Source organism: Hyperolius riggenbachi, chromosome 8 (assembly GCF_040937935.1).
Source record: "Hyperolius riggenbachi isolate aHypRig1 chromosome 8, aHypRig1.pri, whole genome shotgun sequence".
NCBI classification, from domain to species: domain Eukaryota; kingdom Metazoa; phylum Chordata; class Amphibia; order Anura; family Hyperoliidae; genus Hyperolius; species Hyperolius riggenbachi.
This window is the reverse complement of record NC_090653.1, coordinates 273,988,764-274,004,234: the sequence shown is the minus strand read 5'-3', so window position 1 is coordinate 274,004,234 and position 15,471 is coordinate 273,988,764. Positions and strand designations below refer to the sequence as shown.

The following is a 15,471-nucleotide window of genomic DNA, read 5'->3' as shown; positions in this document are numbered from 1 at the left end:
AATATAAAAATTTGTACAAAGTTGCCACTTTAGCTACGACTAAGCGGTGCAAATTTTTCTCATGCTTTTAGGCCTTAAAAATCATAGCGCTAGTTAGATCTGCGGCAGCCTTGCACATTACACACCTCCAATGGATCCAATTCAGGGTTACTGTTCTGAGCTGTGGATTTCTGTCTCGCACCTGACTCGGGATTACCGCTAAGGTTGATTAAAAACATTTCTTTGTTACAGCTTACAGAACTCCTGCAATAAATCTGCAGTGGGTCTACTTCCTGCGGTCATAGAAGCAGAGGGTTAACAGCCTGTTTAGCTGAGTCTGCTGAGGACTGCCAAATTTTTGTGCTGACACAGCTGGGAGCTGAAATTACACTTGTAATTACTTGGAAATAAGGGGAATAATGGTAGGTACACACTATGAGATTTTCTGGCCGATTTTAGTCTCCGATCGATTATTTTCAACATGTCCGATCTGCTTTCCGATCAATTTCCGAGCATTTTCTGATCGATTTCCGTTCACTTCAATAGGAAATCTGTCGGAAAATGCTCGGAAATCGATCGGAAAGCAGATCGGACATGTTGGAAATAATCGATCTGACAGTAAATTGTCCTGAAAATCTGTGTGTACCCAGCTTTAGACAGGCTCTTATCTCTAAATACACACAGGGCACATTTCTCTGTTTTCCTTGTGTCCTGTGCTATAGTTCAGGTCAATGGAGGGGGTGGGGGTGAATTTGGCACTTGGGAATACGGACAGGTGCAGGGCATTCTTTACCACTCAGCCTCCTTCTTCTTCCATGTGGGAGACAGCATTGGCCTGGGTGGGAGGGGCACACCAGGACAGCCAGAAGCCAATGCTGTTTTAGGGGCGGAGCTGCGCAGTTATGTTAACCCCAATAGTGAAGCTATAGGCTTTGGATTCTATGGCTATATAATTGCTGTAGGAAAGGTAAGTGTGTAGATATTCTTTAACCGTTCTCTGTGCACTTCCTGTCATTCTTTCTCCTCCTCCCCAAGAGACTCCCTCCCCTCCCCCAACATTTTATTACAATGTAATTTCTTGTCTTTTACCGTTAATATTGCAAGGATTACCCCGGCTGGCCCCAGAGAGAGATGCTGTGTCACTTTCCTCTTATTAAATCCATTCCAAAAATGCTTTATTATTCACTGTCTCTCTCCAGCTTTTAATTTAACCCCCTCCCTCCCTCCTGACGCTTCCACGTCTGTCTTCCAGCAGAAGGCCGAGTCGGCGGACCCCCAGACCGTCCGGGAAAGAGCAACCGTCTTGCAGACTAAGTTTGAAGATTATGTTCATGGCAGCCCAGAGACTATTTCATCGGCAAAGAAAGGTAAGGAGAAAATGGTCTGAATTTCCCGGTTTTCATGTTTTGTGTTTTGTTTTTTGTTGTTTTTTTTTTAATCTAAATTAAAGGACAACTGCAGTGAGAGGGATAAGGAGGCTGCCATATTTTTTTCCCTTTATACCATTTCCTGGCAGCCCTGTTGATCTATTTGGCTGCAGTAGTTTCTGAATTACACCAGAAACAAGCATGCAGCTAATCTTGTCATATCTGCTGCATGCTTGTATGGGGTCTATGACTATAAAAGTGTTAGAAGCAGAGGATCAGCAGGATAGCCAGGCAACTGGTATTGCTTTAAAAGGAAATGAATATGGCAGCTTCCATATTCTTCTCACTTCAGTTGTCTTTTAAAGTGTACTTGAAGTCTCAGGTTGAACTACTTACCTAATCCGCTGTTATTCATTCATGCATATTATTGCTCCGCCCCCTGGGAAATGCGGGCGTGGTGTTCTTTCAAATTTCTGCCAAGGCTCTGGCCAACCCCATCTACATTACCGCAGCCCGCTCCCAGCTCCCCAGCCATGGCCTGATTGGTGGCTGCTGAGCTGGGGGTGGGCTGTGGCAACGCGGGCAGGGGTTTACGAAGGGCTTTGTCAGACTTCTAAAACATGTCCGCGACTGGATTGCTGTGCACGGTGGCGGAGCGTGCGTCACCTGTCACCTCTGCAAGTTCCAGCCTCCCACCCACAATCCTTGCTGCCTATCTCCTTTGCTTTCGCCTAGACTGTTCATGCCTCAGGTAGGCATAGTGGCTGATGGCCAGAGCGGGAGGAGATGAGCGAGCAGGAACTGTCATGCTTGCTATTCTCCATGTTGTGCAGTCAAGTAACCAAAAAGTGGTTTTATGAGCCAGCTAAGAAATGGAACATTCGTAGCAAAGAAAAGTGTCATATTGTTTTCCAGTACAGGAAGAGTTAAAAAAAAAACACTTAAGTTGTTAGCTATGCAAAAGAGCTTCTCTGAGCTATTGTCAAATACAGTCCTGTTTTTTCTGAAGCACTTAAAGAGACTCTGAAGTCTTTAAAAAAAAAACCTTATTTTTATTTCATAATTCTGGTTAATACATTAGCCCTAACTAAACCACCGCATCCTTGCCGCTCTAAACTATCTAAATCCCCCCTAACTCCCCCCTCCCTCTCCCCTGCAAAATCCACAACTTTCATGCTCGTGGATTTTGCTGGCCTGTGCGCTTCCGTGTGAGGCTGAGCTATGAGCTGCAACTCTGCCTCACACGAGTCTGTCAGCGTGTATCTCTGCCTCGCCCCGCCCCTCTCAGTGAAGGAAGGCTGAGAGGGGCGGGGGAGAGGTGGCGATCCGGGCTGACAGACGTGTGTGAGGCGGGGCTGCAGCTCATAGCCCTGCCTCATACGGAAGCGCTCCCCGTAGTGTGCCCCGGGGAGTTTGGGGGGATTTAGATAGTTTATAGCGGCGGGGATGCAGCGGTTTAGTTAGGGCTAAAGTATTAAACAGATTTAAGCAGTGAAAAGACGTTTTTTTAGAGAGACTTCCGGGTCTCTTTAAACAGCCAAGAAATAGTGAGAGACAGCTTGTGATAATAATTTAATGCAGGAAAGTTCAAAGGGTCATTATTTCTTCTTTGTTTTATATCGTAAAATTCAGAGTGTTTTAAAACTGCAAATGTGACATAATGATGCAATGTTATGCTTTACTTACTGTAGAGCGCAGTGAACGTTATACTTTACTTGCTTCTGGTGGCGGTACGGTCCTCTTCACTCCTCTTCAGGGCACTAGTCTAGTTTATGGGACCAGCAGGAAACCTTATAGGGCAATTCCGCTAACGTGATTGGGTGGGCAGCACCCTCTTGAACTTTTAGGTTTCAGATAGGTTGTAGTAAAGTACTCCGGCACTATTCAGCCAATCACAAAGCTTTGTGCTGTAGAGGGTACTGTAATTGGAGAACTGTTCCTTATGAGGTTTCCTGCTGGATCCCCTAACCTTGACTAGCGCCCTCTTCAGTGTACAAGCGGTGTACAGCCAATGAACATGTGACGTGTCTACCCAAATGGGGATTCTTACTATTATTATTTATTGGAATTATATAGTACATACAGTATTATGCTACACTGTACAATAAATAAGATTACAGACAATGATAATAGGGGTAATGGACAACTCAATACAGGTAATATGTAGTAAGATGCACAATGCCAGATCATACACGGGAGTAGTAGTCCCAGTAATTCAAGTTCATGTTATTCAGTGAGCAGGATGCTCGGTAAGGGAGGGCGCTGCCAAAGGCTTACAATCTAAATTGAGGGGGTGGAGACACGATGGGGGGGGGGGCTGCATCAAGAGGTTCTCGGCAGAGAGAGTTGAAGGAGAACTGTAGTGAGAGGTATATTGAGGATGCCATATTTATTTCCTTTTAAGCAATACCAGTTGCCTGGCAGCCCTGCAGATCCTCTGCCTCTAATACTTTTAGCCCTAGACCCTGAACAAGCATGCAGCAAATCAGGTGTTTCTGACATTTTTGTCAGATTTGACAAGATTAGCTGCATGCTTGTTTCTGGTGTGGTTCACACCACCAGGTGTGAAGGTGCTGAAGGAGGGAGCAAGCCTGATGGGCAGTGGGAGAGCATTCCACAAGATGGGGGCGGCTCTAGTGAAGTCTAAAGTCGTACATGGGAGTGCGAAATGCGTGAGGTGCTCAGGAGCAGGTGATTGTACAGCGCGTGTACACTGAAGAAGAGGCCCTCCCTGCTGCCGGAAGCAGGTAGTGTATAACGCTCTGCTGCTGCTCTGTAAAAGTACGCCCTTCCTCCTAACGACTGGGGTTGTGGGGATTATTGTTATGCCCCAGCTTAAATCTACTATTCAGTACTGCTATGACAAAGCATCAAGAAAGATTCTAGCATGGTGATGGGTTTAGGGATGGCAATGAAATGCAAATCATTTTTAGTTAATGCAAGAATATGCAAATGAATGCAAATTTATGCAGCTTGAAAATGCACCGATCAACTGGGGTATCCTGCTAAATATGACGATGGGGAACCCCAAGGGACAACGAACAGCAGGATTTGATTGGTTCACTTTCAAGCTGCATAAATTTGCATACAAAATTTGCAAAATGATGCATCAAGTCAAAATTATTTGCATCTTATTAACCAATCCTAGTTGGGGTATGGAATATACAGTAAGTGGAAATCTGTATGTTGTAAAAATTCCGTAACCCAGAGGTCACTTCTCGCTCATTGTTCATTCGTTAAAATACTTGAAGCAAATCCAAACACAAAAACACCCTCCCCAGACCAATCTTTTATATAACTTGTAGGATCAAAGCTATCCAGGCTTTTCAATGCCTCGGGCCCCAGATATTTCTGAAGAATAGAGGGCTTATTTAATGTGTGTAATTGTCTAAGGAACTCCGCAAGACGGCATTAATATTTAAATCATTCAAATCAGGAGACTTTGGGTCTCTGTGGTACAACCCTCCATAGGTATAAGAAGAGTGTATCTCCAGTATTCAATACATCCCACATTCATTATTAATTGTTCTTGTCATTGTGGAAATTGCATTATCAGTATTCAAAACATCTCTTAACCATTAGCAGTTGTATTGCTTGTTGCATTTATATGTAGAAATAAAGATGTCATAAATATCTTGAGCTACAGAAACCGTACCTTTTCCCTCCTTCTTAAAGGAATCCTCAGACATTTTTAGCAAAATCTGCTTTACTCACCTGGGGCTTTCTCCAGCCCCTTGCAGCCGACTATCCCACGCTGTCACCTTCGCTCTCCGCCGCTGCCCCGCTGTCACCGCACAGTGCAGAGGACGACCGCAAGTTCGCCCTTACTGCGCCTGCATCAAGCGCCGCTGTCAATCACGGCCACGTTGTTCGCGGCTTACTGCGCAGGCGAGGACGCACGTGACCAGGGCCGTGCAGGCGCAGTGTACGTCGACTTGCAAGTCAGCAAGAACTAAAGTGAACCGCGGCGGGGGACCGGAGCATCGTTTGGTAACGTTGTGGGCACAGGGCAGCTGCAGGGGCTGGCAAAATCACCAGGTAAATTAAACTTTTTAAGTTAAGCCACAGAAACATCTCTGAGCTCATTTTTGAGCTTCATGGCAAAGGCTGTAAATATTTATGTACATATGCTTACCAGGGAGTGGCGTCTAGCTAACCCAAAGTTAAGAACGTCCATAGGTGGGTAGGGAGGAAGGAGAGTTAATTAGATAAGATGTATTTTTGTTATTGAGTCATTCTTTTTAGAAAATTAGGTTTATTGGTATGGGTTTGGTGGTGCACATTATGTCCAGGATGCTTAAATCATAATTCTAATACTTTTTGTAGGACAGTTAAAAGCTCATTGGTGCTTTGGAAATTGTTGTTACATAAGGGGTATTGAATAGCAAATGGTCATGCCAGTAATTTGCTAGTAATTGATGCAAATGTGATGCTAATTTATTCGGTACAGTTTGCATTAACTTGGAATTATTAACATCTCATTGCACATTTCTTATTGTGAGTCTGTTGTTTAACTATCCCTTATTGTGATTCCGTTGTTTAACCCAGGGCTGTGGAGTCGCTACAAAAATCTTCCTCAGTTTATGAAACCTCCGACTCCGGGTACTCAGAATGGCTCAGACTCCTTGACTCCAACTCCTTAGTCTAATACTTAACAGGGCTGTGGATTTTGTACAGAAATCACCCAACTCCGACTCCTCAATTTATATAATATCCAACTCCGACACCGGGTACCCAAAATTGCTCCGACTCCTCGACTCTGACTCCTCGACTCCAACTCCGACTCCACAGCCCTGGTTTAACCAAGAGGTTGTCTGATATGCTCTTTTGGCCAGACGTCCATCTTTTTACATTCACATTTACAGAGCAAATGCCCAAGTACGATCTGTGCATGCCCAGTATTACGAAGCCGCTAGTGCACAGCATGAGTAGTTTTGTGGCATCATACTCGCACATGCACGCTATGGTCACACTCGTACATGGACAGGAGTGCTGCCACAAAGAGGAAAGAGGGTCCTAGGCAGGAGTTGAGGGGTTGAGGAAGATCTGGGAAGCCTCTGGTCCATCCAGCCATCTAACTCAACAGTCCAATCCCTGTACTTTTTGCAGAATATCAGCCTGTCCCTGATGTTTTTCTTGGAGAGAAGTGTCTTCTTTGTTGCTCTTCTTGACACCAGGCCATCCTGCAAAAGTCTTTGCCTCCCTGTGTGCGGATGTACTCACACCTGCCTGCTGCTATTCCTGCTCTGCACTGGTGGCAGATCCCGCAGCTAAATCATCTTTACAAGACGGTCCTGGTGCTTGTTGGGCTTTCTAGGGGAGCTCTAAAGCCTTCTTCACAACTGAACCTCTCTCCTAGAAGTTCTTAATGAGACGGTAAATGGTTGATTTAGGTGCAATATCATCTCTTTCCATTAGCACAGACCGCCTCTGCCTCCTCCGCACTATGGCCAGTAGTGTGGGACAAGGAACGCCAATAGAAACTGAGCATCAGCTTCTAACGATGGATGGACCCGATAGCTACGTGCACTCATTGCGTCAGTATGCTGACGCTCGGTTTCAGTCTATCCTTCGACGCTGATGCTTGTTTTTTATTGGTGTTCCTTGTCCCACACTACTGGCCATAGTGCGGAGGAGGCAGAGGCAGTCTGTGCTAACGAAAAGAGATGATATACCCAGCATCATAGAGTGTGATATGCCTTGCATCCATGTGGATCTTGTAAGTGCAATTTTATTTATTTGAGAAGCATATTAAAGAAGGTATTGCACCAGAGGAGCGCTCCTACTGTTTTTGTTTTTAGAGATTGCCACACTTTTTTCCCACAAGTATACCGGAGCAGCACAATCTGGCAGCAGGACTTACACCCAAGGGGTTCTGATCTGGGCAGAGTACGGTCGGATTTGGAAGTTTTGTGATACTTTGCAGTTCATCTGATAACTCTTCATAACGTTCTGGAGTATATGCAAATCGCCATCTTAAAAAAAGTGAAGCAGCAAAATTTGTGAAAAACAGTTTTTGTGCCATTCTCATATTTTTGGCAACGGCTGTATATCTGGGCTGGGCTTTTGTTTCTCAGCACTATGTTCTTTGTACTATAAATGAGTGCTTGCCAGGGCTTTGGAGCCAGAGCAATTTCCGGTACCTACAGTCGGTTTCATAAAACTGAGGAGTTTGGTAAGCAGGGCTGTGGAGTCGGAGTCAGGGCATTTTTGGGCACCCGGAGTTGGAGTCGGAGTTGTGGTTTCATAAACTGAGGAGTCGGAGTCGGGTGTTTTTTGTACAAAATCCACAGCCCTGTTAAATATTAGACTAAGGGGTCGGAGTCGAGGAGTCGGAGTCGGGGCCATTGTGGTTACCCGGAGTCGGTGTTGGAGTCGGAGTCGTGGTTTCATAAACTGAGGAGTCGGAGTTGGAAGATTTTTGTACCGACTCCACAGCCCTGCTGGTAAGTATTAAGGCTAGGAGTCGGAGTCGAGCAGTCGGAGCTTTTTTGGGTGCCTGGAGTCAGTCCGTGGTTTCATAACTTAAGGAGTCTGAGTTGGAGTCAGATGATTTTTGTACCAATTCCAAAGCCCTGGTCCTAGCCAGTGAGTTCATCCTTCATTAAGGGGATAATCGGGCAGAGTTTAATCACATTTCAGGGTAATTTATTGTAAGCATTTTCCGCAAATTATCACAGACACCTGTAAGTGGCTGTTGGCTTATGATGATCTGGCGGCAATTATGTCAGGAAAATCTCCTCACCTCGTCCTTCCAGGGCCGGTTTATAAATGAGCTGTGTTTGGGAGCGAGCCATGTGGAGTGGATCGTTGCTTTGCTAGTGGTTGAGTTTGAGCAGGTTATATAGCGCTCTCTTGCATCCTGCACTGGCCACTGTGCACGGAGGCTACACGTACCTGTAAATGTCCAAGCCCGCGGCACTTTGAAGTAAGCTCTTTCTTCCGCTCTCAGCTGAAGGAAGCTTATCCGCGGCTCAAGATTAATCTCCGTCTCCCGCTGTTGGATATTGCCACTTATGAACAGTAATGAAAAGTAAAAAGTGTCATTTTGGAGATTGACAGCCGCACGGGGTCTCTGGGAATAGCTGGAGCTAGAGGAGGACCGAAGCGAGGCGATGAACGCCTTATCCTGTTCATAAACTGGTGTTTAAAGCTTCATTTACTAAAGTTCTCCTGGGCTGGAGGAAAGTGGAGAACATGAAGGTTCCTGCAAAAATTATCTTCTATAAGGTGGTTAAAGTTTTCAAGCCTCTACAGGCCCATATGAGATTTTAGGAAGACTTGTAGAAAGCAAACTGTACAGGTTTGCATGTTCATGAACCATTGTCAAAGCCTCTATATTATGCAGCCACCCCACTTCAGCGGAACAAGCCGTGTCCACTAGTAAAATTGCACTGTGCCCTATGGAGTCCCACTACTTAGATGGACTTCCTGGTTTGGAAGCAAATCCATTTTCCCTCTTGCACTGGCCACACCCTGCTTTGCCATGCCCTATCCATGCTGGACACACCTCCAACTCCATGATGATGTCATTTTCTGGCTCCTGCACCAATGCTGAGGCCTCCACATACTGATAGAGGCCCATTAGTGCTTAAAATAGATAAAAGGATAACCCATTGCATCCGAAGATGCCTAATCTCCACAGATCAGGAGATCTTAGATCAGGGGTCAGGAACCTTTATGGCTGAGAGAGCCATAAAGGCCACATATTCTAATTCAGTGAGAGCCATACAATATGTTTCAAACTGGGAAAGTGCGTATGCGCAGCAGAGGGTGGTCCCTGTTGCCATGGTGTTGTGTATACAGTTAATCTGCCGGGCAGCGGAAGTGTCAGGCACGGCTTCAGCTTCTCTTGGGTTTCAACAACATCAGCAATTTCCACGAGAGCCAGACAGGAGAAATACCGACTAACAGCTTGTAGAATTAGCTAGCTGACTTGGGGGTTGATTCTCTTTGTAGGATGAGATCCCCGCACTTTGACCCAATAGGCTGCCTGTCAAGTGACAGGCAGCCTATTGAGCCAATCAAAGTTGCAGGGGGCAATCATCCACAAGAAGCAGGTGGAGACCACAAACCCGACTCCACTCGGGGTGGTCCTGGCCCAGACCTGGAAGTGGTCGTCTCTTGTAAGAAAAATGGGACAGAAAGCCACTGTGGAGGAATCCACCAGCGATTTGTCACCACCCATCGGACAGGGTAGGTACGGGGGTACACTTAGCATAGGTAAGCTACCTCACATCCTATATCGTAAATTTAGCATAGGTAAGCTACCTCATATCCTATTTCGTTTTTAAGCTGTTGTTAGACGCTTTTATTCATACCAGGGCGCTTCTTTTCCCCCTTTGTGCTAATTGAAGCAGCTGTTCGTTTTGGGGGGAGCGCGAGTAAGTTAGTAGTGCACACTACAGCAGTACCGTGCCTATTTTGAAAATGTTACTTGCGCTGCCACACTAAGCTGTACTGCTTGAGCAATGTACCGTAGTGAATCAACCCCTACTGATTTGTCTGTGAGCCAGATGCAGCCATCAAACGAGCCACATCTGGCTCCCGAGCCATAGGTTCCCTACCCCTGTCTTAGAAAATGTTAATGACTGTAGAGATGCCCATACATTTATGAATTTTACATAGGGAGATTAGGCGATCATCTTTTTTTTTTTTCAAAAATGTTTTATTTGTCATTTTTCAAAAGTTATACAACCCTCCTCGAGGAAGACAGCATAAACATAGTAATCGGCATGAAACCACCTAAGGAAATAGCCACTGTTAAAATATACCATAATTTCACAACTAAATATCAGTGGTTCATATATGTAAATTTGTCTACCCTCTTATCCCCCCTCCCCCCCCTCCTATTCACCTCCCCCCTCCTTTTCACCTCCCCCCACCATCAGCTCTTCAGCTCCGAATATAAAAGATCAGAACTGCAAAAACACTCTATATCCATCTACTGAACTATAAGTTTGGCCAAGCTACTGTCCAAAACATCGTACCCCGGGAGGTATATTTGAAAGGCTCCATCTCTTGCGATTGACTTTTTTGGGGTGATCAAAAAACAGTGTGGTCAATCAAATGGGAATCCAACGATTGGACCACACACTGCAAGCCAGATCCTATGCAATTCTTCTTCACTTATCCACATGAACTATGTTGTGCCTCCATGCTCTGAAACCAAAAATCGATTCTGTGTGGATCGAAATCATGTGAACATTATCAGATTCCTTTACAATAGACCGCTATTTCACATCCTGCTTGATCAGGTAAATTTGTTGATTTTGGAAGATATTGGTCAATTTCCATCAATCGCGCTAAATGGAACATAATCATTTCAGAGCTGTGGAGTCGGTACAAAAATCATCCAACTCTGGCTCCTCAGTTTTTATGAAATCTCTGACTCCAGGTACCCAAAAATGTCTCAAATTCCTTGACTTCGACTCCACAGCCCTGGTTTCTCTGCCGATACGATAAAGTGATGAAATCGAACAGGAATATTGAGTAATGTATGGCCACCTTAAATGATGGTACGATTCATTGGTAGAACTCATTTTGCCACTCAAATGCACCTTCTTACAGGAACAGAAAAGAAGAAGGCTCAAAAATGAGTAGCTGAAAGTGCCATCTTAAGTCTTGTACACACTCTAAGATGGTGTTTGACCAGTAGGGGCTGCTTAAACTGCCTAAGCCAATTCCCCTTGATGCGTCAGCAAGCGATTGCCCCAGTGCAACATCTCGACCAAGTGTAGGCTGAGGACATTGTTCTCCTGCGTAGCTACAGAACTCGTCCCTGAACTATCACCCGAGAGATCAATTCTTGATACCTTTGGGCGACAGTCCTCGTACATGTGTATGAGGCTTTAGACATTCATTGCTTTGGAGGAAAGTCATCTTCCCAGATAATATTGTATTCTTTTAGCTACAAGAAACCTCTCTATGAGTATTAAACAGTGTTCACAATTACTTAGGTACTTGAGGGCATTAAAGGACCATCTCTATACCTATTTTTTTCCTCATTACAGGAGTGAGGTTAGGAGAACCTTTGTTGTTGTTTTTTTTGTTGGTTTTTAAGAGATAATCCTTCTCACAATGCCATCGATGAGAATATTAGTGACGATTAGTGGCTTTAATAGCCTTCTCCTCCTACAATGGTGACCAGAAGAGAGGTAAGCGGTGCACGTAACTCACCTTCTCCTAATAGCAGCATGCCTGGCTACAATAGTGATGTAGTGGTCCTCTTTGGTGGTGTTGTTTTGGGGGATAGCATGTCTGGTTTATTGAAAAATATACAATACAGTATTTTGACCATACAACATTTACACCATACATCACAAAGTGACACAGTATAGCATATACCAATAATTTCCCTTGAGCACACTCTGCAGGGTGGGTGAGCAAGATCTCATCCAAGGCATGTGCAATAATAATAAAAATAAACCTTAAACCAGGCAAGTCAGAATCTAAAAGTAAAAGAAAACAAATACCTAATTCTTTGGTGGTGATTTTAGGATGCTGGCTGGAAGTTGCTGAATGACATCCTCACCGGAGCTACAGAGGAAATTTAAGAGTATGACAATGACAAACTTGGACTATGTAACAAAAGCACAGATGTCCCCTTGTCAACAAAGGTTCTTATAGTCAAAGCCATGGTTTTTCCAGTAGTAATGTATGGTTGTGAGAGTTGGACCATATGGAGGGTTGAGCTCTGAAAAAAATCCATGCCTTTGAATTGTTCAATACTGACTTTTGAGAGTCCATTGGGCTGTAAGAAGTTCCAATCAGTTAATCCTTAAAGTAATGAACTGTTCATTGGAAGGAGCAATGCTGAAGCTGAAATACTTTGGACACTCTATGAGAAGGTGGGACTCATTGGAGAAGACTCTGATGCTGGCAAAAGGAGATAGGGACATCAGAGAATGAGATTGCTAGATAGTATCATTGAAGCAACAAACCTAAGCTTGGACAAGCTTCGAGAGGCAGTGGAGGATAGAGGAGCCTGGTGTGTTGTGGTCCATGGGCTTGCAAAAATTCGGACACAACTGAAAAGTGACTGAACAGCAATAAAGTTCAGACATGCCAAAAAGTTCCAATCAAACCTGTGGCAGTTGGGTGGTCAGGCCCTATTTATTCAATTTATGCTGACTAATTTGATTAATCCATCTTATAGATCTTGTTTCCATTTAGATTGTTCCGTGGATGAACTTCATTATGTGCACACTTCTGCCGTCTAGTGGAATTTATGTAGAATGCTGCAGTAGCACCACTGAGATGTGCTTCAAGCCTCAAATACACAAACATTTTAGTGGAGCTGTGTGTTAACATCCATCTTCAGGCAGGGATTTAAAATACCATTTATAAGTTTAGTAAGAGTATGCAAAATCAGGCTTCTTCATCTACATAACTTATCTTAAACATTTTGATCACATGACCAAAAAAGTTGTTGAGTTGAGAGAGTTAGTCTCAAGCTGTGGGTGTGACTGTTTCTTGGATGAGGTCATCTTACAGTCCACACTGCAGAGGGGCAGACACATGGTAGATAAAACTTGGCCGAGACTGCTGCCAACGACCACCTGTACCGGGAATCTGGCATGTGTACAGAGGTCCTTAATACCTCGGCCAGAAATCTACTGGCTGGTTGCTGGTGGAGATAATTGTTCTCTTCACTCACCCTGACCAAAAATGGGGAGAAAAAGTTCCTGAGTCTTATATGCCGAATACAGGGAGTCCCCAGCTTACGAACACCCACCGATACGAACTGCCGTGACGTCGGGGACTTCTTGTATTGTCATCGTTTGTCCTGCGCTTCCCCCTTCTCCCAGTGTGTCCTGCTCTGCCCCTGTATACCTAGGAGAAGTGGCAGGCAGCTTGTCTCACCTAATCAATGGCTCCAGCAGGGAACACAGACATCTTCTCTTGCGCGGCTCCCTTAGTGACAGCTTCTGCTGATTATGTCATCAGCAGAAGTCGTCACTGGGGGAGCTGCGCAGGAGACGAGATGTCTGTGTTCCCTGCTGGAGCCATTGATTAGGTGAGATGAGCTGCTGCTTCTCCTAGGTGTACAGAGGCAGAGCAGGGAACATGGAAGGGGGGAGCGGGGAGACAGAGGAGGAAACACGGGACACACTGGGCACTTAGGGGGGGACACACTGTGGACAGGAGGAGGACACAATAATTGGGGGAGAACATATACAAGACACTCCTGGAACATGGATGCACCAGGTTTAGTATATTTGTTTCCCTCTAGTCTAAACCTAGGTACGTCTTATACGCTAAAAATATAGTAGGTTTGGAGTCTGAGCCTTAATTAACTTCACGTATATATTGCTACTACTATTCATTCAACTCCCATTTACTTAAATGATAACCTATTGAACTTTTAATCAATATCCTGCTATCAGAAGAGTTTCCACAGCCAAACAGAGGTTTTATGATCACTAATTAGTTATCAAGAGAGCTGAAGTACTCCATGGTACTGATTCATTATCCCTTGAATAATATAAAAATCAAAAGTGAATACAAGCAAGTTCTAGTGGGATTGGTACTGTAAGCTCACATGTTCCCATCATGTCACTTCAGGTACTCTTTAAATTTGCGTTGTACTGAGTTTGGGTGAGATCATGAAATAGTAAATCTGAGCGACAGAAAATATTTATTTTAGAACAGTTTTTTTCACGTCCTGGTTAATTAATATAGTAGGAGGAAAGGTTTATAAACCCATAGAAAATCGGACGTATGTAATTGTGGGTATGTGCTACAATCACTTGAAAAGCCTTGACCAATTTCATTGAAACTTGGTATACAAACCCCTTACTACCTGAGAAAGTATGTTCTGGGGGTCTAACCCCCCACCCCACCCCTTTGCACACCTGGGCAGAACCAAAAAAAGCCAATACAATTTCACCCATTGATGTCAATGGGTAAAATTTAGAAAGTTTGCCATTCTCACAGTAATACAGCTACAGTCCGCAACCTTGACACAGTTGATAACTTGGTGACAAGGTTAAAAATTCAGGGAAAGTGGGTGGAGCATTACAGAGTCTATTAAATTACAGACATTCATTTCAAGTGGGAAAATGTAAACTGAAGCCATTTTTCAATGTTAATGGCAGGGTCTCAAACTTAGCACAGTTGGTCACTGGGCGACTGGGATTAATATTTAGGAAAGTGGGTGGAGCCTACAACAGCCAATCAAAGTTCACCTGTTGATTTTTCCCTCCTAGCACTGCAGTCCTACATCCGCTCATACGCCACCTATCCAAAGGCCATGAAGCACATCTTCCACATCAGATCTCTGCACCTGGGCCACGTGGCCAAGAGTTTTGGCCTGAGAGATGCACCCCACAACCTCAGCCAGCAGCTGTCAGCCAATCCAAAGAAGCGCAAGGACAAGCACAAAAGGTGAGGCCTCTCTGATTACACTTCAAATCCAGGAATTATTGTACTTTGACTATTTCCGTTTTCATTAGGGAACAGAGTATGGATTGATCCAATTTTAATGTGCATTGAAATTCCATGTAACTATAGGTAACCAATAGACAGTAGCCGAACCTCGTCACGCATGCTAATAATTTTGACTTGCATGCAAAATTAATTCATTTGTGAGCAGTTTCCAACTGGGCCAATCAAAATTTCAAATTGGGCCAATCAAAGCTGAAAGGGAGTGCATTTCCAAGCTGCCTACACTTTGCATTAAATCTGAATGCAGGCCTGAAGCATTACCATCTTGATTACCCATCTATGCTCATGTCATGCTACACAAGTGACCGATATCGGGCATTATGCCCTATCCATTTGGCGGACTGTTGAGCAGATATTGTGCAGTCGGCCGCATGTGCACAATGGTGTTAAAATTGTGTGCGTGATGTCACTTCCTCTTCTGCGCACAGTGGTTAAATGAGTTGGTTGTTTGCAATATCTGTGTGCGGACAATGTTGTTTGAAAGACTCGCAGTTTGTCTTGTATGTAAATTATAGTAATGTCCTCTCCTATCTACTGAAAGAAGCCAATAGGCAGTCAGGAAGTGGGGCTTCTGGGGGCTACAGTGGGGTCTCTGCTAATCAGGGCAGGGATTCTGGCAGCGCAGGCTTCAACTATTACTCTGCCAGTCCTCATGCCTACCTCCTTTCTTTTTCTC

General features: G+C 44.5%; 1 protein-coding gene across 2 annotated transcripts in view; it reads left to right on the top strand.

Annotated features, from left to right (window-relative positions):
- Window positions 1-15,471, top strand: part of DDX31 (DEAD-box helicase 31) — a 127,138-nt gene that overhangs the window by 89,215 nt on the left and 22,452 nt on the right. Inside the window, exons 18-19 of one of the 2 annotated variants that reach the window (XM_068248925.1) lie at window positions 1,235-1,346; window positions 14,558-14,735. In XM_068248925.1, the coding sequence (XP_068105026.1) occupies window positions 1,235-1,346; window positions 14,558-14,735 (290 nt within the window). Of the gene's footprint in view, window positions 1-1,231; window positions 1,347-14,557; window positions 14,736-15,471 lie in introns of both variants that reach the window. The other variant, XM_068248924.1, reaches the window with a different exon arrangement.